Source organism: Schistocerca gregaria, chromosome 2 (assembly GCF_023897955.1).
Source record: "Schistocerca gregaria isolate iqSchGreg1 chromosome 2, iqSchGreg1.2, whole genome shotgun sequence".
NCBI lineage: Eukaryota > Metazoa > Arthropoda > Insecta > Orthoptera > Acrididae > Schistocerca > Schistocerca gregaria.
The window spans coordinates 733,090,526-733,116,704 of record NC_064921.1 but is presented as its reverse complement, the minus strand read 5'-3'; the positions used below and the strand labels follow the sequence as shown (position 1 = coordinate 733,116,704).

The 26,179-nt window shown below is 44.5% G+C and overlaps 1 protein-coding gene across 1 annotated transcript in view; it reads right to left on the bottom strand.

Moving 5' to 3' along the window:
* LOC126335954 (uncharacterized) overlaps positions 1 to 13,008 on the bottom strand; it is a 107,706-nt gene extending 94,698 nt beyond the window's left edge. The window contains exon 1 of the mRNA XM_049999431.1: positions 12,948 to 13,008. Coding sequence (XP_049855388.1) covers positions 12,948 to 13,008 — 61 coding nt within the window. The remainder of the gene's footprint in view (positions 1 to 12,947) is intronic.
* Between the last annotated feature and the right edge of the window lie 13,171 nt (positions 13,009 to 26,179).

Genomic DNA, 26,179 nt, shown 5'->3' with positions numbered 1-26,179 from the left:
TTCTTCAATCCCACTTATAATATCATAGGTAGGGATACTTCGAGATTCTGGTGCAAAGTTAAGACCTACCGTAAATGGCACCCATGTCGATATGTCTCCCCGTCATATTGATAACAGTTCGTTCTATTGATTTTCGTTCTGTTGTTTTTCGTTCTGCCCCGAGTTGTTGTTGAGAGAGCAGGATGAATTTCCCTTTCAGTTTCTCTGTGCTCCTCTTCTGTGATGACGCCGTTTGTGCTATAGCGGCCGCATCAATCCATTCCGAGTTTAGTTCCGAGAATACGCCTGGCAGTTGCAGGTGGACAGCCGGTAACTCACGACCGTTTGAATTGGATTCTTCTGGCTGCCTGAAAGCTCACCACGGCAAATCGTGGAATCATGTTCTCATCTCGGCAGCGTGGCAGGTAGGCTGATTAAAATCCCAAGAGCTTTCGATCGAGCTCTCCTCGGCCGTTGCCATGTGATAAATGACGCCTGTGTCGCCATTGCCTCGCCGCTATATAGGCGTACTGCTGACTGTGATGTCTCTGAAGCTCGCTTCCTCACCAAATATGGTAATATTTTCGTCCCATTTCAAACTCGTGATGACTGGGTCCCAGGCTGTGGTGAGCTGCAAATTCCTTATTGATGTAGTTATCCAGACAGCCGTCGCTAGTCATAGGGGATCAATTTGAAGCAGGACTCATCGCTGAAGACACCTCTAGTCCAGTCAGTGAGATTCCAGGCCGGTGACGTTTCTGGAGACGCCGTGGCAGTGGTGTGATATCAACCTGACTGTCGCGCCCCATGCGGCCTTACAACCAGAAGGATAGTCAGGGATGCCGTCTGTTTTCATAGCAGGACAGCTTTTGTTGCCAACGGCGGCACCCTTACAGCACAGCGGTACGTCGACGATATTCTGCGCCTCGTTTTGTTGCCCTTCATAGCAAGCCACACTGGGCTTACATTTTAACAAAATAATGCCCGCCCGCACATGGCGCGAGTTGCTACTGCTTGTTTTTGTGCTTGCCAAATCCTACCTTGTCCAGCAAGGTCGTCGGATCTCTCCCTAGCTGAGAACTTCTGGAGCATTGTGGGCAGTGTCCTTTAATCAACAGGGGATTTTGACTATCTAACGCGTCAATTGGATAAAATTTGGCACGATATCCATCAGAAGGACGTCCAAAAACTCTGTCAATTATTGCCAACCCGAATAACTGCTTGCATAAGATCCCGAGGTGGACCAACGCGTTACTGATTTGTTCAATTTGTGAAGCTTCTCCTCTTGAATGAATCAACCAATTTTTCTGAAACTGTAATCATTTATTGGTCTGTACCTACATGTATATCACACCTACTTACTTCGGTCTTTTTCTGGTAATTCCTCCGTAATCTGTAGTTTTCTTTATCTTAGAATGTATATGAACTCGTATTTTTCCTCTCAGATGAGAAAGTACCCAAATTTCAAACAACTTGTTTCGGAATCCACAAACTGAGCTGTATTTATAGTTTTTGCACTGTCAGACAAGTGTATTTCAGAGACCAGAAGTCAGTAGCAATACTGTATAAGTAACAGTGATTTTGAAAGATGTTGTAGAAGTGATAGGACGGCGTAAAGAGAAGAAATTCTTATCACTGAAAGTGACATCTATCTTGCAGAAAATAGATGTTGCATCAGCTAGGGATATTCAGAAAGTACGTTCAGATATTGAACGGTTATACGCAACACGTGCGGCTTATTTAAATACACCGAAGAGCCAAAGAAACTGATACACCTGCCTAATACCATGTAGGTCCCCCGGGAACACGTACAAGTGCCGCAACACGACGTGGCATGGACTCGACTAATGTCTGAACTAGTGCTGGGGGGAATTGACACCATGAATCTTGCAGGCTGCCCATAAATCCGTAAGAGTACGAGGAGGGTGAGATCTCCTCTGAACAGCAGGTTGCAAGGCCTCCACAAAATGTTCACATCTGGGGAGTTTGGTGGACAGCGGAACTTTTTAAACTCAGAAGAGTGTCCATGGATCCACTGTGTAGCAATTCTGGACGTGTGGAGTGCCCAGGTCCGTCGGAATGCACAGTGGATATGAATGGATGCAGGTGATCAGACAGGATGCTTACATACGTGTCACCTGTCAGAGTCGTATCTAGACGTATCAGGAGTGTCACATCACTACAACTGCGCGCGGCCCTTAAAATTACAGAGCCTCCACCAGCTTGAACAAGTCCCTGTTAACAAGCAGGCTCCATGGATTCATGAGGTTGTTTCCACACCTGCACACGTCCATCCGCTCGATACAATTTGAAACGAGACCCGTCCCACCAGGCAACATGTTTCAAGTCGTGAACAGTCCAAGTCGGTGTCGACGTGCCCAGGCGAGGCGTAAAGCTTTGTGTCGTGTAATCATCAAGGGTTCACGAGTGGGCCTTCGGCTCTGAACGTCCATATCGATGATGTGTCGTTGAATGGTTCGCACGCTGACACTTGTTGTTGCCCCAGCAGTGAAATCTGCAGCAATTTGCGGAAGGGTAGCACTTCTGTACGTCGAACGATTCTCTTCAGTCGTCGTAGGCCCGGTTCTTGCAGGATTTTTTTTACCGGCCACAACGATATACTCTCCTGGAAATGGAAAAAAGAACACATTGACACCGGTGTGTCAGACCCACCATACTTGCTCCGGACACTGCGAGAGGGCTGTACAAGCAATGATCACACGCACGGCACAGCGGACACACCAGGAACCGCGGTGTTGGCCGTCGAATGGCGCTAGCTGCGCAGCATTTGTGCACCGCCGCCGTCAGTGTCAGCCAGTTTGCCGTGGCATACGGAGCTCCATCGCAGTCTGTAACACCGGTAGCATGCCGCGACAGCGTGGACGTGAACCGTATGTGCAGTTGACGGACTTTGAGCGAGGGCGTATAGTGGGCATGCGGGAGGCCGGGTGGACGTACCGCCGAATTGTCCAACACGTGGGGTGTGAGGTCTCCACAGTACATCGATGTTGTCGCCAGTGGTCGGCGGAAGGTGCACGTGCCCGTCGACCTGGGACCGGACCGCAGCGACGCACGGATGCACGCCAAGACCGTAGGATCCTACGCAGTGCTGTAGGGGACCGCACCGCCACTTCCCAGCAAATTAGGGACACTGTTGCTCCTGGGGTATCGGCGAGGACCATTCGCAACCGTCTCCATGAAGCTGGGCTACGGTCCCGCACACCGTTAGGCCGTCTTCCGCTCACGCCCCAACATCGTGCAGCCCGCCTCCAGTGGTGTCGCGACAGGCGTGAATGGAGGGACGAATGGAGACGTGTCGTCTTCAGCGATGAGAGTCGCTTCTGCCTTGGTGCCAATGATGGTCGTATGCGTGTTTGGCGCCGTGCAGGTGAGCGCCACAATCAGGACTGCATACGACCGAGGCACACAGGGCCAACACACGGCATCATGGTGTGGGGAGCGATCTCCTACACTGGCCGTACACCTCTGGTGATCGTCGAGGGGACACTGAATAGTGCACGGTACATCCAAACCGTCATCGAACCCATCGTTCTACCATTCCTAGACCGGCAAGGGAACTTGCTGTTCCAACAGGACAATGCACGTCCGCATGTATCCCGTGCCACCCAACGTGCTCTAGAAGGTGTAAGTCAACTACCCTGGCCAGCAAGATCTCCGGATCTGTCCCCCATTGATCATGTTTGGGACTGGATGAAACGTCGTCTCACGCGGTCTGCACGTCCAGCACGAACGCTGGTCCAACTGAGGCGCCAGGTGGAAATGGCATGGCAAGCCGTTCCACAGGACTACATCCAGCACCTCTACGATCGTCTCCATGGGAGAATAGCAGCCTGGATTGCTGCGAAAGGTGGATATACACTGTACTAGTGCCGACATTGTGCATGCTCTGTTGCCTGTGTCTATGTGCCTGTGGTTCTGTCAGTGTGATCATGTGATGTGTCTGACCCCAGGAATGTGTCAATAAAGTTTCCCCTTCCTGGGACAATGAATTCACGGTGTTCTTATTTCAATTTCCAGGAGTGTAGGAGATCTGATGTATTGCCGGAGTCCTGATATTCACAGTACACTCGTGAAATGGTCGTTACAGGAAAATCCCCACTCCATCGCTACCTTGGAGATGCTCTGCCCCATCGATCGTGCACCGACTATAACACCACGTTCAAACTCACTTAAATCTTGATAACCTACCATTGTAGCAGCAGTAACAGGTCTAACAATTGCGCCAGACATTTGTTGTCTCATATAGGCTTTGCGCGCAGCAGCGCCGTATTGTGCCTGTTTACATACCTCTCTCTGACTACGTATACCTATACCAGTTGCTTTGGCGCTTCTGTGTAAATGAGCGACGAAATTGAAAGAATCTTCCGTTTTCAAATAGAATGGTCCCACAGCCTGTTTGGAGTGAAGTAATAAGGACAGTAATATTTCTGCAAGATAAAAGTTCATCAGTAGACGATCATTGTTTGAACAGTTTTGCTTCCTCAACCAGTTTACTGTCTCACAACTCAGCAAGAATAGTGATAACTGGTGCAGTAAGTCGTGTTAGGAGAAATGGACCTATTTATTTGGACGCGGAGAGCAATGTTCGCAATTAGTAAATCTGTGCAAATTCATCTTAGAGTTCCAGAACAAATGCGGATGTGGAAAGAGTACTCTCATGAATGTCCCGAGGATTGAGAAACGAAACAGGTTAGAAATATCAACAATTACAGCAACAGTAAAATGTGTTTTTAATTATGAAATGAGCTGAACTGGTTTTTACTATTACGTTATGCAGCAGCTGGCTAAAGCTCAGAAAACTGAGAAATACAAAATGTGAAAGTGACTAGAAAATTTAAAATGGAATTTTGTGAGTTGTATACAACCAAAAGTCTGCATTTCAACGCATATAAATAATCAGTTTAGTGTCACATAAAGCAAAGGTGTTAAAAAAGTAGCTGGGTGATTTATTGTGCCATAAGAACTGCTGTTATTGTAATGTTCTTTCTTTCCTTTTATTAAAGCAGTTAAAAGCGGTATAAGTGTGATTTATTTTTTTTTACTACATCAGCTGACTGCAGCTTTGGGTCCTCCATGCGAAAGAATGTAGACCAATTGCAGTTATCTGGAGTGATCTTCATTACACTGAAGAGAACACTGCAAGTGCCATAACCTGATTTCCCGAAAACTTCTCTCAGTGGAGATGAAGCCAAAATAACCGAACACGTGTCTCGGTTTGCCCGTTTCTGATAAAACGACCCTCAAAGTTTTCAGCGTAATATAGATGCCTTTTAGCGTGCGACAAGCTCAGCCCAAATGTGAGATAGTGGCTAGCGTCGCGGCGTACGACTTAGTGTCCCGTGTTTGAAACATGATTATTGTTTTTATTTATTTACTTTTTTAATTTATCTACACAGTTTCATATAAGGTTCACAGACGAATGTTTCTTATCAAATTAAGGGATACAATAGGAGTTAGATTAATTGCAAAATTACAGCTGGGTTTCACAGTGTCATATATTTATTATATAATATTTGTGCCTGTGACATTTTCAGGGGTTACAATCTTAAATTCTCATATTCTTATGTTTCATTCTTACATAAATTCTTAATTGTTGTACTTATTCTTCTGTTTGTTCGTCAGGAAGATACCGATCGTAGAAACACTCAGAACATAGAAATTCCCAATGCAACGAGCATCGCACAAAGCAGGTGACATTTCTTCGTGTGAATCTCACTTGGAAAAGAAACGTCGTGGACATGGCTGGGGATTTCACGTATTGGCAAAAATTTCGCGACGAATCAAGCATAACGGATCACTTCCCGAAAACTGGCACTTCCAGCTGATTATGAATCAAGGATACGCTACATAAATTTCACTGAAAACTATTTCGAATAAATTTTTCCATTCATTTATTGGTTTTTTAAATTCGTTCACCGGACATACAGTGTGTCCACAAAGTCTGGGTGCGTAAGGTATTCTAATACATTCTAATGCATATTCCATATTCTATAAATATTAATAAATAATAATATAACAAATTCTAATAATTCTAATAAATTTTGTTTTTTCCAGGTTGAATGGCGGCTCTGTCTGAAGAAGAACGAGTGGAATTGGTACTCCTACAGGGTGTTTAAAAAATGACCGGTATATTTGAAACGGCAATAAAAACTAAACGAGCAGCTTAGAAATACACCGTTTGTTGCAATATGCTTGGGACAACAGTACATTTTCAGGCGGACAAACTTTCGAAATTACAGTAGTTACAATTTTCAACAACAGATGGCGCTGCAAGTGATGTGAAAGATAAAGAAGACAACGCAGTCTGTGGGTGTGCCATTCTGTACGTCGTCTTTCTGCTGTAAGCGTGTGCTGTTCACAACGTGCAAGTGTGCTGTGGACAACATGGTTTATTCCTTAGAACAGAGGATTTTTCTGGTGTTGGAATTCCACCACCTAGAACACAGTGTTGTTGCAACAAGACGAAGTTTTCAACGGAGGTTTAATGTAACCAAAGGACCGAAAAGCGATACAATAAAGGATCTGTTTGAAAAATTTCAACGGACTGGGAACGTGACGGATCAACGTGCTGGAAAGGTAGGGCGACCGTGTACGGCAGCCACAGAGGGCAACGCGCAGCTAGTGCATCAGGTGATCCAACAGCGGCCTCGGGTTTCCGTTCGCTGTGTTGCAGCTGCGGTCCAAATGACGCCAACGTCCACGTATCGTCTCATGCGCCAGAGTTTACACCTCCATCCATACAAAATTCAAACGCGGCAACCCCTCAGCGCCGCTACCATTGCTGCACGAGAGACATTCGCTAACGATATAGTGCACAAGATTGATGACGGCGATATGCATGTGGGCAGCATTTGGTTTACTGACGAAGCTTATTTTTACCTGGACGACTTCGTCAATAAACAGAACTGGCGCATATGGGGAACCGAAAAGCCCCATGTTGCAGTCCCATCGTCCCTGCATCCTCAAAAAGTACTGGTCTGGGCCGCCATTTCTTCCAAAGGAATCATTGGCCCATTTTTCAGATCCGAAACGATTACTGCATCACGCTATCTGGACATTCTTCGTGAATTTGTGACGGTACAAACTGCCTTAGACGATACTGCGAACACCTCGTGGTTGATGCAAGATGGTGCCCGGCCACATCGCACGGCCGACGTGTTTAATTTCCTGAATGAATATTTCGATGATCGTGTGATTGCTTTGGGCTATCCTAAACATACAGGAGGCGGCGTGGATTGGCCTCCCTATTCGCCAGACATGAACCCCTGTGACTTCTTTCTGTGGGGACACTTGATAGACCAGGTGTACCGCCAGAATCCAGAAACAATTGAACAGCTGAAGCAATACATCTCATCTGCATGTGAAGCCATTCCGCCAGACACGTTGTCAAAAGTTTCGGGTAATTTCATTCAGAGACTACGCCATATTATTGCTACGCATGGTGGATATGTGGAAAACATCGTACTATACAGTTTCCCAGACCGCAGCGCCATCTGTTGTTGACAATTGTAACTACTGTAATTTCGAAAGTTTGTCTGCCTGAAAATGTACTGTTGTCCCAAGCATATTGCAACAAACGGTGTATTTCTATCGCTGCTCGTTTAGTTTGTATTGCCGTTTCAAATATACCGGTCATTTTTGAAACACCCTGTAAGTGGACGAGAAGGATGGTCGTATTGCAAAATTGCGGAAGAATTTACCCCTTCTACATCCTTATCGTCAACGTATGTGTTTCACTGCCGTCGTTAAATTAATCACCAAGTTTAAGGAAACTGGCAGTGCTCCAGGCTTAAGACTGGCTATGAACGTAGTACATGTTGTTGTTGTGGTCTTCATTCCTGAGACAGGTTTGATGCAGCTCTCGATGCTACTCTACCATGTGCAAGCTTCTTCATCTCCCAGTACCTACTGAAGCCTACATCCTTCTGAATCTGCTTAGTGTATTCATCTCTTGGTCTCCCTCTACGATTTTTACCCTACACGCTGCCCTCCAATACTAAACTGGTTATCCCTTGATGCCTCAGAACATGTCCTACCAACCGATCCCTTGTTCTAGTCATTCCGAATTTTCACTTTAATCAGTGTCTGTGGAAGAAGATACAGGAATTGGGATTAACGGAAGACTACAGCGATAGGGAGGAAGTCGATTGTTTTGTCGCATTTGCACTGCAGTGGCACATCTACCACTTAACACTGTCGATAAAGCGTGGATTTTAATAATGGAACAAATGCCCAATGGAGAGAAGATCACAGCATTTGCAGACTATATGGTTGATCAATGGATGGAAAATTCTAATATACCTATTGAAATGTGGAATGTTTATAACCAACGACACAGAACGACGAATGCTTTCGAATGTTGACATAGAAAACTGAATCCTCAATAAATCAGAAACATCCAAATGTGTTCTTTCTGATTCAAAAGCTGAAGGAGGAGGCAGTGAATGCTATTCATAAAATTAAAAAAGGATCCATTGGCCTACCTCTTAAAAAAATAAGGAAAGGTACATAGATCTTGACAAAAGATTAAAAGACATTATGAAAAATATGAAGACTGGAGATTTAAAAAGGTGCTTAAAATCTGTAGCCTTTTTACAAAAAATTGAATAAGAAATTACGATTGATGAGAAAAAAAAGGTTATCAATTTGCTACTGTAATGTTGAACAACAACAACAATAACAAAAACAACAAAAACAAACAACAATAAAAACAACGACAAATAAAAAAATGAAAAAGGGAAAAAAACATTTAAACATGCCTATGTACTACGTGCATAGCCAGTCCTAAGCCTGGATATAATGTGAAGGGATGTTCTTATTTTCATGTCAGTCGGAAAGTTCAAGGTTACGATATTTATTTGTAGTCGGAAACACTAGCGTCACCACGGAGCGGGTCTAGAGATTCGAAAAGTTGGATGATTAAAAATTTACGTGATGTAAAATTCTGGGATTTGCTGTGGCCTTAAAAATATTGTTGTTTCAAAACGGTGTGTGTAAATACAACACACATTTTACCAGCATCAATAAGTTCGCAAAGTTAACTTGCTGATTCTGGAGTTTTCATATATGTCCTTTGAAACTAATTATTTGTATTTGGCGGATCTCATTCACAAAAGTACGCTTTTAACGGTATTTCTAAAGTTCTAATACAAAGTCTGCTATTTATAGAATTTTTAACTCAACAAAACTGAAATTTTACTTGGTAAATTTTTTACATAACATGGTCACTCGTCCTGTGATGGTTCCAGAATTTTTGGTGAGGAAGGCGGCATGAGGACTCAGACAACTGGTTGCCCACTTTTCTGTCAGAGCCTTTTAAACACGATCATATTTGCCTTTATTGTGCTCCAATAGTAGCATTTTCAGCTGATTATTATGTGGTTCATTTTAAAAAGATGAAATTCCAACTAGATGAACTTTGGTGGAGTCATCTATATTAAGCAACGAATTTTATCATCTGTAGACATCAAGAACAACACTCTAGTTATCGAGACTTTATACGCCGCATCTAACCATAGGAAAATATTCTGTAATTTCTTTCAGATGAACACGCCCATTGTCACGTAAATCTTTATCTAATTACTAACAGTAAGCCGGTGTTGCCCGGAAATTTACTCATCCCAGTTTTATGCCAGTTCATCCCCTCTTCCCTCAACTCTCTTGTCCATTCAGTCCTATCTCGTCTCTCTATCCACCTCCTCCTTCCACCTATCCGTCTCTCTTTCCATCTCCTCCATCTATCCCCCTCTCTCCTCTCTCACAACACTTCCTCCTCCTCTCCATCCTTCTCTCCTTCTCTATCCATCTTCCCGTCTCTGTCCACCCCCTCCTCCGCTTTTTCTAATAGTACATCAAATTCACAATAACACCCCTAATTTATGTATTTATTAGTCTTCCATTAGTCATTCACCACCTTCCCCCTTTCTCTGTTTACCTGCTGCTCCCTCTCTGTTTTAATCTGCTTCTCTCACTTCTCTGGACGCACCTCCTCCCCCTCCCCGCCCCCTCCTCGCCACCATCACGTTCTCCTCTCTCCGTATATCTCCTCCTCCGTGTCCGTCATGCCATCTCCTCTTTCCCCGTCTATGAAAAAAATACGTATGTCTGACAAGTTTGATGCTAATTGACGAAACGATATTGAATGTTTTTAAGGGTAGACCAACCCTCCGCCATCCAGCATACGTTGGCTTGTATAAATGCCTTCACCACGAAAAGATACATACATGAGCCAACTTCCAAGCTGATCAGTCAAATGGTGTGTAATTCTGTTGTAAGGTACCCTCCGCCATACACCGTATGGAATTTCACGTAAACGGTGAGGTTCCACTTGTTTTGAAGATCAAATGTACAAAATTTCATCAAGATCGGAGCAACACTGTGGCTTTTTTTGAAATACGTAAGTAAACCCTCCACCATGCACTGAACAAAGTTTTATGCAGGCAGTGACCTTCGCCTTGGTTTGGGAAATAGGGATTCAATTTTATACACCCAGCTCGCTCTATGACGACTTAGTTGTGAACCATAAATAACAGATTCGAATAACAGAAATCATGTAATGATTTCTGTCGTATAAGGGGCAACAAATTATTAAATAACAGCAACGAGATTACAAGAGCAGTCACGTCCAGTGTTATGTAAAATAACGTTATACCTTGTAAATTATCACGACGCAAAATGAAGATGGTAATCAATGTGGGACTTCCGTTTGCGTTTGAAACTCTCGGAGAACCCCTGCGTTGTGAGGAGGGTAAGAGGGGGCAGCAAGGGGAGTCTCAATTTGTTTTGCCGGCCCGGGCCTCTGACAGGTTTAGTGCGCCACTGCTCGTAGGAAACCCCACGGTAGGAAACCCCACAATATCTTGGAACAAGCCCCCTTCCGGACGACCACAAACTTCCGCCGAAACGAAAGAGTCTGTCTTTGTCAAGGTTTATGCCAACCCTAAGAAATCGCTTTGTCGGACATCCACGAAGTTGGGTGATCCAGGGTCAACCATCCACAAAATCCTGGAAGAGGAGGCGCTTCATCCATTCAAGTTACAGATATTGCATCACTTAAATGATTATAACCCCAACAGACACATGCACGTGTGTGAATTGTTTGCAGATAAATTGGATGAAAATATTAATTCTACTAAAGACTGTGTGTTGTTCAATGACGATGCTGTGTTTTATATCAATTGGAAGTGAACACACTACAATATGGCTAGGGACTATGCGTGTTATGAGCAGACACGTAGTGAACTGGCTGCTGTCGGTAAGACAGCTGGAAGCTGCGTTGCCTACCGTCGACATGTTTCTGGCTAAAAATCCAAGTTGCGGCGACATCGGGGAGCTGGTGACGAGACCTGCGACACTTGTGGTGCCGTTGGAAACCCCTGCTGACCCGGGTCTCGCTGCATCTTCTGATACACAACATCTGTCCGATCTGTCCCCATTTGAGGTGGGTGGCAGACGGTGGTGGGTTCGCGTATCACTGGGCGAAAGGCGAAAAAGGGAGCATCTATTACTTTCCCCTCTTTGGGGAAGTGTGCGGGGGAGTTTGTAGCCTTGCGGCTTTTACTCCCCTGTGTGCTTCTGTGTGTGATGATTGTTCTGTGTGTGTCTCGTACTTGCCTGAGGTTTGCCGAGATAATTGGGGTTATTTGGGTAGGGGCAGGATTTGGGAAAATATTGGGATTTACTCTTCGACTTAGTCGTCGAAGATCGTCATGGGGCGATTATGTTTATCGCGGGACACGTCATACCGACCTAGGGAGTGGATGAGGGCGTTTCCCGACCTGGAAGAACCTTCATAGAAGGCCCTTGCCAGGTCTTGAAAACGCTCTTTCAGGAGTGGGATTTCTGCAGCGGCACGCAAATCGTCAATGGGGAATCCGAGAGGTAGACGCAGTGCCCTCCTGAGGGCACGGTTCTGCAGCCTCTGGAGTTTGTCCAGGTGCTGCTTCGCCGCATATCCCTAGACAGGACACACATATTCCATGACAGATCAGGGCCTGGTATACGTTCACTCCTATTGAGTAGGGAAGGGAGCTGGATGAGTTGAGGATTGGGTACAGGATGGGCATTCTGGTGCAGACCTTCCTGTGGACCTCGTCTATGTGGGGTTTCCACGAAAGGCGAGAGTCCAAGGTTACGCCAAGATACTTGGCGGTTCTACGCCAGGGGAGTTGGGATTCATTTAGGTGAAGGTGGAGGGGGGGGGGGGTGCGTTGAGGAGGTTCGCGCCTTCCGAGCCTACGGGTAATCAGCATAGCCTGTGTCTTTTCGGAGTTGATGGTGATTCGCCAGTGACGGGCCCAAGTTTCTGTGTGATCTAAAACCCTTTGTAGCCTACGGATGACCAGGTCCTTGTTCAGATTCCTTGTGTAGAAGGCTGTATCGTCAGCGTACTGTGCGGTGTGCACCAGGGGGCCGTTGGTGTGTCCGCAGTGTACAGACTGTACAAAATGGGCCCCAAGACTGATCCCTGTGGCACCCCTGCACGAATACGGCTCTTGGTGTAGGTGGCTGTTTCTACTTAGACAGAGAAAGTTCTATTCGAGAGATAGCTTTTGATCTGCTTAACTATGCTGCTATGCTGCCGGGGAACCCTTGTGTGTACAACTTGTAGAGTAGCCCTCTATGCCATACTGAATCAAAGGCTTTGGCTAAGTCTAGTAGCACTATCCCGCAGTAACGGCTGAAGCCCTCTGTGGCTGCTTCAACCACTCTCATCATCTGTTGTGGGGCAGAGTGGTTCTGCTGGAATCCGAATTGGAAATCCTGCAGAAGTTGCTCTCTGGTAATATGTTCCCGTCTGGGTCTTAGCAGGAGGAGCTCATAGATCTTGCTGAGAGTTGGCAAGAGGCTAATCGGCCTGTAGTGCTGCGGGAATAGAGGGAGCAGGTCGCACGGCTGACTCCCTATGCCTGAGGAACAGGTCCGAGGTGCTGCCCAGTGTTGCTAACTCTGAGCCAGCACGAGATGCCTCTCATGCTGGGCCAGCAGCCGATATTCCTGCGCAGTCATTGGGCGCTCCGGTGCCTTATCTATATCGGTAAAATAGCCCACTGAATATTTGTATTACTCATATTTGGATAGCAGCTTATTTTTATGTATCTCCATTTTGTGGCAATGCTTTTGATCAGCAATGGAAATTTTAAAAAAGCACTCCGTCTTCAAGCCACGAGTGGCCTACCGGAACCATCTAACCGTTGTGTCATCCTCCGAGGAGGATGCGGATAGAAGGGACGTGAGGTCAGTATACCGCTCTCCCGGTCGTTATGATGGTGTTCTTGACCGAAGCTGCTACTGTTCGGTCGAGTAGCTCCTCAGTTGGTATCACGAGGCTGAGTGCACGCCGAAAAATGGCAACAGCGCATGGCGGCCTGGAGGCTCATCCATCCAAATGCCGACCACGCCCGATAGCGCCTAACTTCGGTGATCTCACGGGAACCGGTGTATCCACTGCGGCAAGGCCGTTGCCTCAATGGAAATTAAAAGCGATGGAAACTGTTAAGAAACTGTGAGACTAGCTGTTTATACTGACGACGAGATTCAAGGCGCGTGCGCCGCTGGAATCACTGAATGTGAGTTACATGATTATTTCCACACTCTGAGATGGAGGCAAATAGATCTGAAAATTCAGGGATAGGTTGGCGAGAGCATCAGTGAGTCCGGTAGCCCTGTGGCTTCAATATCTACAAACTGTACCAGGACTTAATTTCGGCCGAAAAGCGTCGGAACAGCGTTCTGGCGCCTGCCAGGAATTTTTTTATCTATTTTTACTCACTGGAGCAAGTCGGTACCAGAAAGCTGAAATAGTACACGTGTATTAAATTGCACCGTAACTATAACTCGCTACTTCACCGGCACCAGTAAACATGACAGTGGTTCATATATTATAGTAACGTTCGTGTTCAAATGTGTTGCTTATTTGTAGTAATGAATATGACCTTACATAATTTCAGTAGTAATACTGCTCAGTTAGTAGAAGCAAATAACATTTAAAGCATTTACTAAACATCGAACTCCGTGCCCCATGTCACATCGTGTTTTTTCCCCCAAACTCTTGGTGAAGTCGGAATCGTATGTGACAGCGGTGGGCTAGGAATATCTCCACTGTCATTCATCGCTAAATGCTTTTTTGCTTAATATTGGACCTTAGACGCCTGCAGAAATTTTTACAGAAAGGGGTGGGGTTTAAGAGTCAAAATTGCCATTTCTCATAAAAATTACTTCGTCAGTTTTGAGACATGTCATACCACAAAGACTAAATTTCGTAAGTGACAAAATACAGGTCCCAAAAAGAATGACCGGATTTTAACTTGTAATAACATTGAGACAAATGTCACTACGTAAGTGAAACAGTGCTAGATGTAATAGGCATTGTCTAGAGTTTGAGAAAAAATCAGCTAGATGTCGCTACGAGCGCAGTTTTCTCAATGCCAACGTTCCTCACCGTTGGATAGGGCGTACAGGACCGCAAGACCAGGCTTTACACTCTGGGCCAGGGTGCGATGCGATTTGTACTTTTACCAGTGGGGGGGGGGGGGGGGGGGGATGTCTTACGGGGTTAGACCGTGGCGTTACGCATGGTTAAACAGCTATTTATAAATAGATGTTAATGCCGAAACTCACTATTGACGCGTATGCACTATCAGAAAAGCCATCCCTTGTTATATCTTTAAAAGTACATTATAGGTAAAGCTTATTTACGAAATCATCTTCATATGTGTACAGATACACGAGGGGAATTCAAAAACTAGAGGCACATTTGTGAAAAGTTGTACTTATCCTGATGATAGAAAACTGGAACATATTAATAGTATTAATAGTAAGACTTATTAAAAACTTTCAGTCTTTGGCTCCACAAATTTAAATTATATGTAAAGTTTTACTCCAGTGCATGGGAAATAAACATCCCAGGTTGGGATGCAAAAACTAAAACCAGAGGAGGGGATGGTCTGATGCAGAGGGGGGGGAAATCCCCCCATCCCCCCTGCAAATCGCACACTGCTCTGGACCTCGTAGTTCCCCTGACTTATTAACTACATGTGATTTCTTCCTGTGTTGATATGTTCAACAATGTGTTTACGTTCCTCCCTCACCTCGTGACATTGATGAACGAAAAACCAGAATATCAGCTGCTGTAGCTTCAGTGACAGAAGACACCTTAGGCTCAGTTTGAGATGAATTCGGCTATCGGCTAGATGTCGTCCGTGCAGCGAATGGAGGACATATTGAAGTTTATGATGGATTTGTATAAACTTCTGTCTTTTCTGAGTAATTTAGTGTGCAAGTTGTTGGTGTTAAGCCCTTCTTCCTAATAAATAATTCTATTTAAAATCGGGTCATTCTTTTTGGGACACCCTGTACTTATTATATTCCAGAGAATTTATGGTTATCCACTGATTATTCATATTTGTTATAGATAGATTACTCTGAAACTTAAAAGATACCTATGACTCATGATTACCTTCGAAATAAACCTCTTTTTTATTAAAATGATTATGGATGTGAAGCATGTTTCAGGTTGACGATATCCTTTTACGGTTACATTTGACATTTTTCAACAAACTCATCAGTAAGCTATGAAATAAAAAAGAAAAATATTTAGGAAAAGTATTTTTGTCCATAGTCCAATAATATTTATTGATACTAAATGTGAAAAGCCTGAAGTAGAAATTAATCAGAAGCGAGAACCTTTGAGTAATCTTTCTCGAAAGTGATAATGCACAGTGCAGTGTACACGGTAGCACACGTGGCGTTCTGTAAAACAAGACAGTTCTCCAGGAAGCACTGCGTTTAGCTATTGTTGATTACGTTGAGAAGACTGAGACGGGATGTTTGATTCCACAACAGTCGGGAAACACCTCTTAATCAAATTGACGTCAATACTTCGAAGAAGGCAATAAGGAAAGTCGGCATAGCACATAAGAGCGGCTTTTTTCGCTTCTTTTGATCTGTGGAAAAGCAGCGTGCTCATTGTTATGGAAAGCAGAGTGACTTTCATACGAATGAGACCAGTGCTCCGTAATCGAGCGTCTAGAGTTACATTTTCTAAAGAAGAGATGGTAAAAGCGATCGCATACGGCACTGCTGTCAGCCACATAGTGCTACAATACGCAAGGGAACTGACGGTGTGTCGCGGAGGGTACTTCTGGCACCAATATATATATATATAGTGATTGCCTTTGTCAGGATGGCTCCACTTCTTCCAGACTGTTCTGAAACACCTATAATCTTTATTTTCCCCCATTGTTTGTTTCCAACAAAATGATTAATATTGTATTATCAACCTCCAAATAACTAATGACCTGTTAATTTCCACTGGCAAGATCCCAAAGTATATTCATGTCATTAATTTGACTTTTCCCATCCTCTTCATCACCACACCCTAAATCATTATCATCTGTTCTTTGTTGCTTAATTTCTACCCATCAATATCTTCAGAATAATCAGTTTTATCAGTGACAACATTATTCCCATCAACATCATCATCAATACTAACATTACATGTCCAATATTCTTCAACCCCTCCCCCCAATGCATTATCATCAGACCCATCCAGTACTAAATCATAATCAGCTAGACCACGTCCAGCCTTTATTTCTTCATTACCTCTCAAATTATTAATCACATTCTTCTAATAATTTCCGGGTATGCAGCCGGATCCCGTCGACATTCTGCCACGATATTTCGGCCCAGAGACGTCCGGCCATCATCAGGTGAGTACACAACTACTGAAGAGCCCAGGTGCAGTCGCGGTATTCATGCCGATTCTCGCGCACGTGTTGACATGCGCGGCATAGCCGAGTTGTACGTGCTGCCCTCGGTGGTGAAAGTAAAAGATCATCTAGTCATTGAGTATCGAATGACGCTGTCTATTCCGCTGTGAATGTATAATTTTAATAACAGGATTCCAATTTTTATCCAGTTGAAAGCCGTTGTCACGATTTATAAGATTATCGGCAAGACGTATTTCCACTGATTCCTTGATTACGGAATCCCAAAATCCGGAAACCGGAGCTAAAATTTTTGTTCCATTGTATTCCATTGAATGTCCCAATGAAATACAGTGCTCTGCTACTGCCGATTTTGACGGTTGCCGCAGACGGGTGTATCTTTCATGTTCTGTACATCGTTCATGGACAGTTCTTGTCGTCTGGCCAATATATGCAGAGCCACATTCACAGGTAATTTTGCAGACGCCTGCTTTCTTCAGTTGTAAATCGTCTTTAACGGATCCAATCAGGGCCCGGTTCTTTGCTGGTGGACGGAAGATAACCTTGATTTTATTCTTCTTCAGTAATCGGCCTATTTTCGACGACACATTCCCGGCGTATGGAAGAAACGCAGTTGATTTAAAGTCGTCATCAGCGTCCTCAGTGCGTTGCTTCTTGTTATGACAGTTGCGCATGGCCTTTCTTATTTGGCGTGAAGTGTAGCCATTCTCTTTAAAAACCTTCTCCAAGTGTTCTAATTCTGCGTGGAGGTTTTCATCGTCCGATATTACATGCGCTCGATGTATTAAGGTACTGGAACACCGGCTGTTTGTGCTGGGTGGTGGCAGCTTGACGCCTGGAGATACAGATCTGTGTGAGTCGGTTTCCTGTACACAGAATGTGCTAATGACCCATCATTTTTACGGCATACTAGCACGTCTAGAAATGGTAAAGTACCATCTTTTTCAATCTCCATCAATTTGATGTTCTCATGTAAAGAGTTTAAATGGTGAAGGAATTTCTCCAGTTCAGAAGTCACATATTAATCACATAGTCATGGTAAGTACTACTTATCATTACTTTCTGCTTGACTTTACATACTGGTGAGTACATCATAATTTAACGCAAATTCTTCACTTCTTTTGTGGGAGTGGCCATCACCAGGTTGAGCATACAATGCATGTTGTTATTTATTCCCTGAAAGAAAACAAAGACTTCACTCCTTGTATGGTCGTGATTCAAGTTTTGTGAATGAAGTTATAGTTTTCTTGAAACACTATTTGTCAAAATTACTTACATGGGTACTGAGCAGTGCTATAGAGTGATGACCACACAAACGAGTGGAAATATGCACATGAAAATACAGTGTGGGTTGATCTACATCTACATCTACATCCATACTCCGCAATCCACCGGACGGCGTGTGGCGGAGGGTACCCTGAGTACCTCTGTCGGTTCTCCCTTCTCTTCCAGTCTCGTATTGTTCGTGGAAAGAAGGACTGTCGGTTATGCTTCTGTGTGGAATCTAATCGCTCTGATTTTATCCTCATGGTCTCTTCGCGAGATATACGTAGGAGGGAGCAATATACTGCTTGACTCTTCGGTGAAGGTATGTTCTCGAAACTTTAACAAAAGCCCGTACCGAGCTACTGAGCGTCTCTCCTGCAGAGTCTTCCACTCGAGTTTATCTATCATCTCCGTAACGCTTTCGCAATTACTAAATGTTCCTGTAACGAAGCGCGCTGCTCTCCGTTGAATCTTCTCTATCTCTTCTATCAACCCTATCTGGTACGGATCCCACACTGCTGAGCAGTATTCAAGCAGTGGGCGAACAAGCGTACTGTAACCTACTTCCTTTGTTTTCAGATCGCATTTCCTTAGGTTTCTTCCAATGAATCTCAGCCTGGCATCTGCTTTACCAACGATCAACTTTATATGATCATTCCATTTTAAATCACTCTTAATGCCTACTCCCAGATAATTTATGGCATTAACTACTTCCAGTTGCTGACCTGCTATTTTGTAGCTAAATGATAAGGGATCTATCTTTCTATGTATTCGCAGCACATTACACTTGCTACATTGAGATTCAATTGCCATTCCCTGCACCATGCGTCAATTCGCTGCAGATCCTCCTGCATTTCAGTACAATTTGCCATTGTTACAACCTCTCGATACACCACAGCATCATCTGAAAAATCTCGTGGTCGTGCGGTAGCGTTCTCGCTTCCCACGCCCGGGTTCCCGGGTTCGATTCCCGGCGGGGTCAGGGATTTTCTCTGCCCCGTGATGGCCGGGTGTTGTGTGATGTCCTTAGGTAAGTTAGGTTTAAGTAGTTGTAAGTTCTAGGGGACTGATGACCATAGATGTTAAGTCCCATAGTGCTCAGAGCCATTTTTTCATCTGCAAAAAGCCTCAGTGAACTTCCGATGTCATCCACCAGGTCATTTATGTATATTGTGAATAGCAACGGTCCTATGACACTCCCCTGCGGCACACCTGAAATCACTCTTACTTCGGAAGACTTCTCTCCATTGAGAATGACATGCTGCGTTCTGTTATCTAGGAACTCCTCAATCCAATCACACAATTGGTCTGATAGTCCATATGCTCTTACTTTGTTCATTAAACGACTGTGGGGAACTGTATCGAACGCCTTGCGGAAGTCAAGAAACACGGCATCTACCTGTGAACCCGTGCCTATGGCCCTCTGAGTCTCGTGGATGAGCTGGGTTTCACACGACCGTCTTTTTCGAAACCCATGCTGATTCCTACAGAGTAGATTTCTATTCTCCAGAAAAGTCATTATACTCGAACATAATACGTGTTCCAAAATTCTACAACTGATCGACGTTAGAGATATAGGTCTATGGTTCTGTAAATCTGTTCGACGTCCCTTCTTGAAAACGGGGATGACCTGTGCCCTTTTCCAATCCTTTGGAAAGCTACGCTCTTGTAGAGACCTACGGTACACCGCTGCAAGAAGGGGGGCAAGTTCCTTCGCCTACTTGTGTAAAATCGGACTGGTATCCCATCAGGTCCAGCGGCCTTTCCTCTTTTGAGCGATTTTAATTGTTTCTCTATCCCTCTGTCGTCTATTTCGATATCTACCATTTTGTCATCTGTGCAACAATCTAGAGAAGGAACTACAGTGCAGTCTTCCTCTGTGAAACAGCTTTGGAAAAAGACATTTAGTATTTCGGCCTTTAGTCTGTCATCCTCTGTTTCAGTACCATTTTGGTCACAGAGTGTCTGGACATTTTGTTTTGATCCACCTACTGCTTTGACATAAGACCAAAATTTCTTAGGATTTTCTGCCAAGTCAGTACATAGAACTTTACTTTCGAATTCATTGAACGCCTCTCGCATAGCCCTCCTCACACTACATTTCGCTTCGCGTAATTTTTGTTTGTCTGCTTGGCTTTGGCTATGTTTATGTTTGCTGTGAAGTTCCCTTTGCTTCCGCAGCAGTTTTCTAACTCGGTTGTTGTACCACGGTGGCTCTTTTCCATCTCTTACGATCTTGCTTGGCACGCACTCATCTAACGCATATTGTATGATGGTTTTGAACTTTGTCCACTGATCCTCAACACTATCTGCACTTGAGACAAAACTTTTGTGTTGAGCCGTCAGGTACTCTGTAATCTGCTTTTTGTCACTTTTGATAAACAGAAAAATCTTCCTACCTTTTTTTAATATTTCTATTTACGGCTGAAATCATCGATGCAGTAACCGCTTTATGATCGCTGATACCCTGTTCTGCATTAACTGTTTCAAATAGTTCGGGTCTGTTTGTCACCAGCAGGTCTAATATGTTATCGCCACGAGTCGGTTCTCTGTTTTACTGCTCAAGGCAGTTTTCAGATAATGCACTTAAAAAAATTTCACTGGATTCTTTGTCCTGTTATGAACGTTTGAGTCTCCCAATCTATATCCGGCAAATGAAAATCTCCACCCAGAACTATAACATGGTGGGGAAATCTACTCGAAATATTTTCCAAATTATCCTTCAGGTGCTCAGCCACAACAGCTGCTGAGCCCGAGGGCCTATAGAGACATCCAATTACCATGTCTCAGCCTGCTTTAACCGTGACCTTCACCCAAATCATTTCACATTTCGGACCCACGTCAATTTCCTTCGATATTATTGCACTTCTTATCGCTATAAACACGCCTCCCCCTTCACTGCCCAGCCTGTCTTTGCGGTATACATTCCAATCTGAGTTTAGGATTTCATTACTGTTTACGTCTGGTTTCAGCCAACTTTCTGTTCCTAGTACTATATGGGCGTTGTGACCGTTTATTAATGAGAGCAGTTCTGGGACCTTTCTATAGACGCTCCTGCAGTTTACTATTAGCACATTAATATTGTTATTCCCTGTTGCAATTTGCCTACTCCTACTTTGCCGCGTCTCAGGAGGCGTCTTGTCGGGCCTAGCGAGGGAATTCTCTAACCTAAAAAAAACCCCATGTGCACTCCACAAGTACTCCGCTACCCTCGTGCCGCTTCCGGCGTGTAGTGCACGCCTGACCTATTCAGGGGGACTCTACATTTCTCCACCCGATAGCGGAGGTCGAGGAATTTGCTTCCCAGATCTCTGCAGAATCGTCTGAGCCTCTGGTTTAAGCCTTCCACTCGGCTCCAAACCAGAGGACCGCGATCGATTCTGGGAACGATACTACAAATAGTTAGCTCTGATTCCACCCCGCGAGCGAGTCTTTCCGCCTTCACCAATTCCGCCAACCGCCTGTACGAACTGAGGATGATCTCTGAACCCAGACGGCAGGATTCATTGGTGCCGACATGAGCAATAATTTGCAGTCGGGTGCATCCAGTGCTCTCTATCGCCGCTGGAAGGGCCTCCTCCACATCTCGGATGAGACCCCCCCGACAAGCAGACAGAGTGAACACTGGCTTTCTTCCCCGACCTTTCCGCTATTTCCCTAAGGGGCTCCATCACTCGCCTAACGTTGGAGCTCCCAATAACTAATAAACCACTCCCCCCGTGCGCCTGCTCGGACCTTGCTGAAGGAGCGGCCACATGTCCACTCACAGGCAGAGCGGGCGATGCCACACGGACAGCCTCCACATTTACCCTCCGCCTCGTGCGCCACTCCCCTTGGGGAGAGGGTGGCCCAACCGCACCCAGTACCCGTGAAGATGTCCCGACAGCAGGGACAGTGGGTGAAGCATGTAACAATTGGGGTGTACCTTGCGACGCACCAGACTCCCCAGTGCTGCTACACTCCGAGGCAGCAGCCTGAAGATGGCTGACCGCGGCCATCTATACGCTCAGCTGTCAGGTCCAAGGATGTTGCAAACGTATTCACAAAAATGTTGAGTAATCATTCAAGATGAGCTACAAAGACAAATCAGGGAGTTGCCGTTGGCAATAGAAGACCAAAATAGTCCAGCGATGAGCACACAGCAGCAGATGTACAACGAGCAGGAAGCCGTAGATGATAGTACAAACCCTGCAGTTCCTGCTGGAAAAACTGGAACTTTGGTTCTCAATGCTTGAATTTTTATTCAAGCAAAATGGAATAACTGATGAACACATGAGTTTTGTGATAGCTGCAAATGCATTAGATGGCAAAGCTGCTATTACAACCAGGGACATAATATTTCAACCCACAATGGAACGGCAATATAGAATTTTAAAATGTTGTTGATCGACTGAACGTCTAAACCACCTGAATGACACATATAACACAGTTGACCAGTGCAGTCAAGGTGGTGGTAGTTACCTGCTCAAAAGATGATGTACAGACATCGATAGTTATAGCAGACAAAGTTTACATGACTATGGACAATACGCATACTGCATCTATGAAGCTGGTTGTATAAGGTTGTGTGCAGCAAGAGACTGCAGCTATACAGAAGAGCCAATGTTCAGATTTGGCCAGACAGCTGCATGAACTTACGGGCCAAGTTGATGCATTACAAGGACAAGTGTCACAGTTGTTACAGCACAGGAGGAGATCAATTGGTCAAAAGAAAGATAGCAACAGTACTAACAGTGGCAGCCAGCAGGAGAAGATGTGTTGGTAGCACCAGCAGTTCAGCGACAGGACAATGGGATCCATTCCTTCACAGAGGTTATATGTTAAATATGTGGGTCCTGTCATTACTATCTGATTGACTCGGGGTCAGATGTCGGCATACAGCTATTCAAGGATTATCAGACTACCGCCGCAACCTAACAGGTGTATCTCATGGTGGCCAATGTGTCCCCAATAAATATTTATGGCACCTGCAAAATGGAGGTGGATTTAGAATTTAGACAGAGTTGCCACTGGAACTTTGTGATAGCATAGGTGTTAAGAGACCTTATTAGGCAATGAATTCCTGTGTAATATGAGAATCTAGATAAATATCAGTGTTGCACATGTTAAAAGAGATGACAAAGTGGAGTTGTCATAGGTATATATGGACAAGACATGTGTCGCACCACAGTCTGCATTCACGAAGAGGTGGCACAGGGCAAAAATGACAGTACAAGGACACTTCAGCCAACAGTATCACATAACACAGTGCACCACATTAGAGCTAAGCCCAGTCATCCAGTGTCACAGTGACCAATATGGTTAGCCCCAGATTGCTTTATAGTGGCAAAGGCCGAATTTGAGGGTTTCTTAAAAGCAGGTGTGCTATGTAGTTCCAATAGCTCATGGGCATCACTGTTACAATTAGTAAAAAGAAACTCGGACATGTTGTGGTGACTACTGGAAGTTGAATGCCTGCACAGTTCAAGACCATTACCCAGTACCCAACCACAGCAATTTTACTAATGTCCTTGCAGGATCAACAGTCTTCAGCATGATTGACTATAAGAAGGCATACCATCAGACACCAGTAACAGAGGCAGATATTCCAAAAATGGCAGTCACAGCACCTCTCAGGTTGTTCGGGTACATTTGAGCACCTTTTGGCCTTAAAAACACTGCACAGGCCTGTCAGACATTTGTGGATGAGGTACTGTGGGATTTAAAGTTTTGTTTTGTGAACCTGGATGAGATATTGGTATACTCAGAGACAAAAGAGGTCCATGAAAAACACGTGAGATTCATTTTAGAAAGAATTAAGCAATATAGAATGGTTATCAATGAGGAGAAATGCACCTTCTGACAGCAGCAGGTGACACTTCTGGATCACACAGTGTCGGCACTTGGAATACACCCCCAGATGGATAAAATAGCCATTATCAAAGAAACACCTCGATCAACCAAATACCAAGAACTTGGAAGACACCTGCCATGGGCAGCTGAGATTCAGACACCATTGACAGCAGCATTGGTGTGAAAAAACACGTCTGTCAAGAAGCCCCTGAAGTGGACCCTAGACATGCAAAAGGCATTTCATTGAGTGAAAGCATATCTGAAGGAAGCAGTTCTCTTGGCACACCTGGTACTGCGTACACCATTGGCTAGGGTAGTTGATGCAAGTCAAAAAGGCAGTAGGAGCAGCCCTCCATCAACTTGCAGAAAACTGCTCCCAGCCTCTGGATTTCTTTACACACAAACTCAAATGGAGAGCATAGAACAAAGAACTCCTGGCAATGTATGAAGCTGAAAAGTATTTTCATCCCTATATTGAGGCCAGAGCATTCACTATTTACATGAACCACAAACCTATTACATTTGCAATCAGAAGATCTAATGATGACCTTCACAACAAACCTTACCACTAGAGTTCATTGGCCAGTTCACGACAGATTTGTGTCATATTAAGGGAGCATAAAATGTTGTGGTAGATTTCTGGTCAAGGGTCAATAGCATCTTGCAGACAAGCGATTATGAGCATTTGGCAGCCGCACAGACCACAGATCCCCAACTGGGAGAGTACCGTACGAGCAGGACATCACTACTGGACTAAAACTCCAGTAAATGAAGTCAGAAGGGACAAAGATTAGGATTTGGTATGACATGTCACAAGACAAAACTCAACCTTTTGTTCCTGATAAAGCTGCAGAAGGCGACCTTCAATAGCACCCACAGGCTGGCACACACCAGTGCAAAAAGTACTGTAAAACTGCTAATGGACTGTTCTGTGTGGCCAAGCATTAAGAAATGAAAATAATCAATTACTGGCAATATAATGTAAATGGATAGATACAAACTCTACTCACCAAGCAGCAGCAGGAGAACACACAGAAAAAGGTTTAACTTTTACAAGCTTTCAGAACCGGTGGCTCCCTCTTTTGGCAGAAGAATTAAAGGGGAAGGAAGAGGGGTGAAGGAGAAGGACTGAAGAGGTTTAGGAAAAGGGGTACAGTTCAGAAAAGTCACCCAGAACCCAAGGTCATTGAAGACTTACTGGAAAGGATGAGAAGGAAAGACTGATTGCTGGAGGGCTGCACCAGATGAGATTTGAAAATGCGAGGGGTTAACAGTTGAAGACAGGGCAGTATGACTGCAAGACAAAGACTACACTAAAAAATTGCACGTAAAATACTACTAGTGAAAGGCTAAATACATTGCATGTAACAGACATGGGAGGGGAGAGGAAAGCAAAAAATAGGCAGATCAGGAAATGAGGGATGTTGAAAACTAAAATGGAGTGAAAAAGGAAGGAATTAAACTAAATTAAGGCCAGGTGAGTGGCAAGGACAAAGGACATTTTGTAGTACTAGTTCCCACTTGCAGAATTCTGAGAAACTGGTGTCTGGGGGAAGAATCCAGATGGTGTGTGTGGTGAAACAGCCACTGACGTGATTACTGTCATGTTGTAGAGCATGCTCTGCAGCAGGATATTGTGTGTTGCTGGTATAACCCTCTGCCTACGTCCATTCATCCTGACTTATACCTACCTGGTATTCATGCTGATGTAAAGGGCCGAACATTGGTGACATATTTGCTGTATGGTCTCATAGTGAGGCAGACCTGTTAAAATTCCTGGAATCTCTAAATAACTTCTCGCATTTAAATTTCATATGGTCCTATTCCAAATCACATGCCACTTTCCTTGATGTCAATCTCATCCTCAGTGAAGGCCAGCTACACACTTCCATTCTCATGAAACAAACTAACAAACAACAGTATTTACATTTTGACAGTTTCCATCCTTGACAAGTCAAACGTTCCCTCCCATACAGCCTTGGCATTTGATGCAAACACATTTGTTTGGTTGCAGACTCTTTACAGCACCATTCTCACCCAGCCTTTACTGGATGTAATTACCTCAACAGCCTAATTTAAAAGCAGATTTTCCAGGCTGTCACATCCAATTCTGGTGCTGCTGGAGCACACCACTTGTCAATTAGTATTATCCTGGTCTTAAATGTATTAATCAGCTACTTTGACAAGTCTATGACTTCCTAAAATCATGCACTGAAATGATATCCAGTCTATCTGAGATTTTGCCCACCACATATAGAATAGCCTTTCATCATCTTCTCAATCTCTGCAATATTCTTGTCAGACCCTATGCTCCTTCTGCACCCATCTCCATACCCTATGGCTCTTAGCCCTGT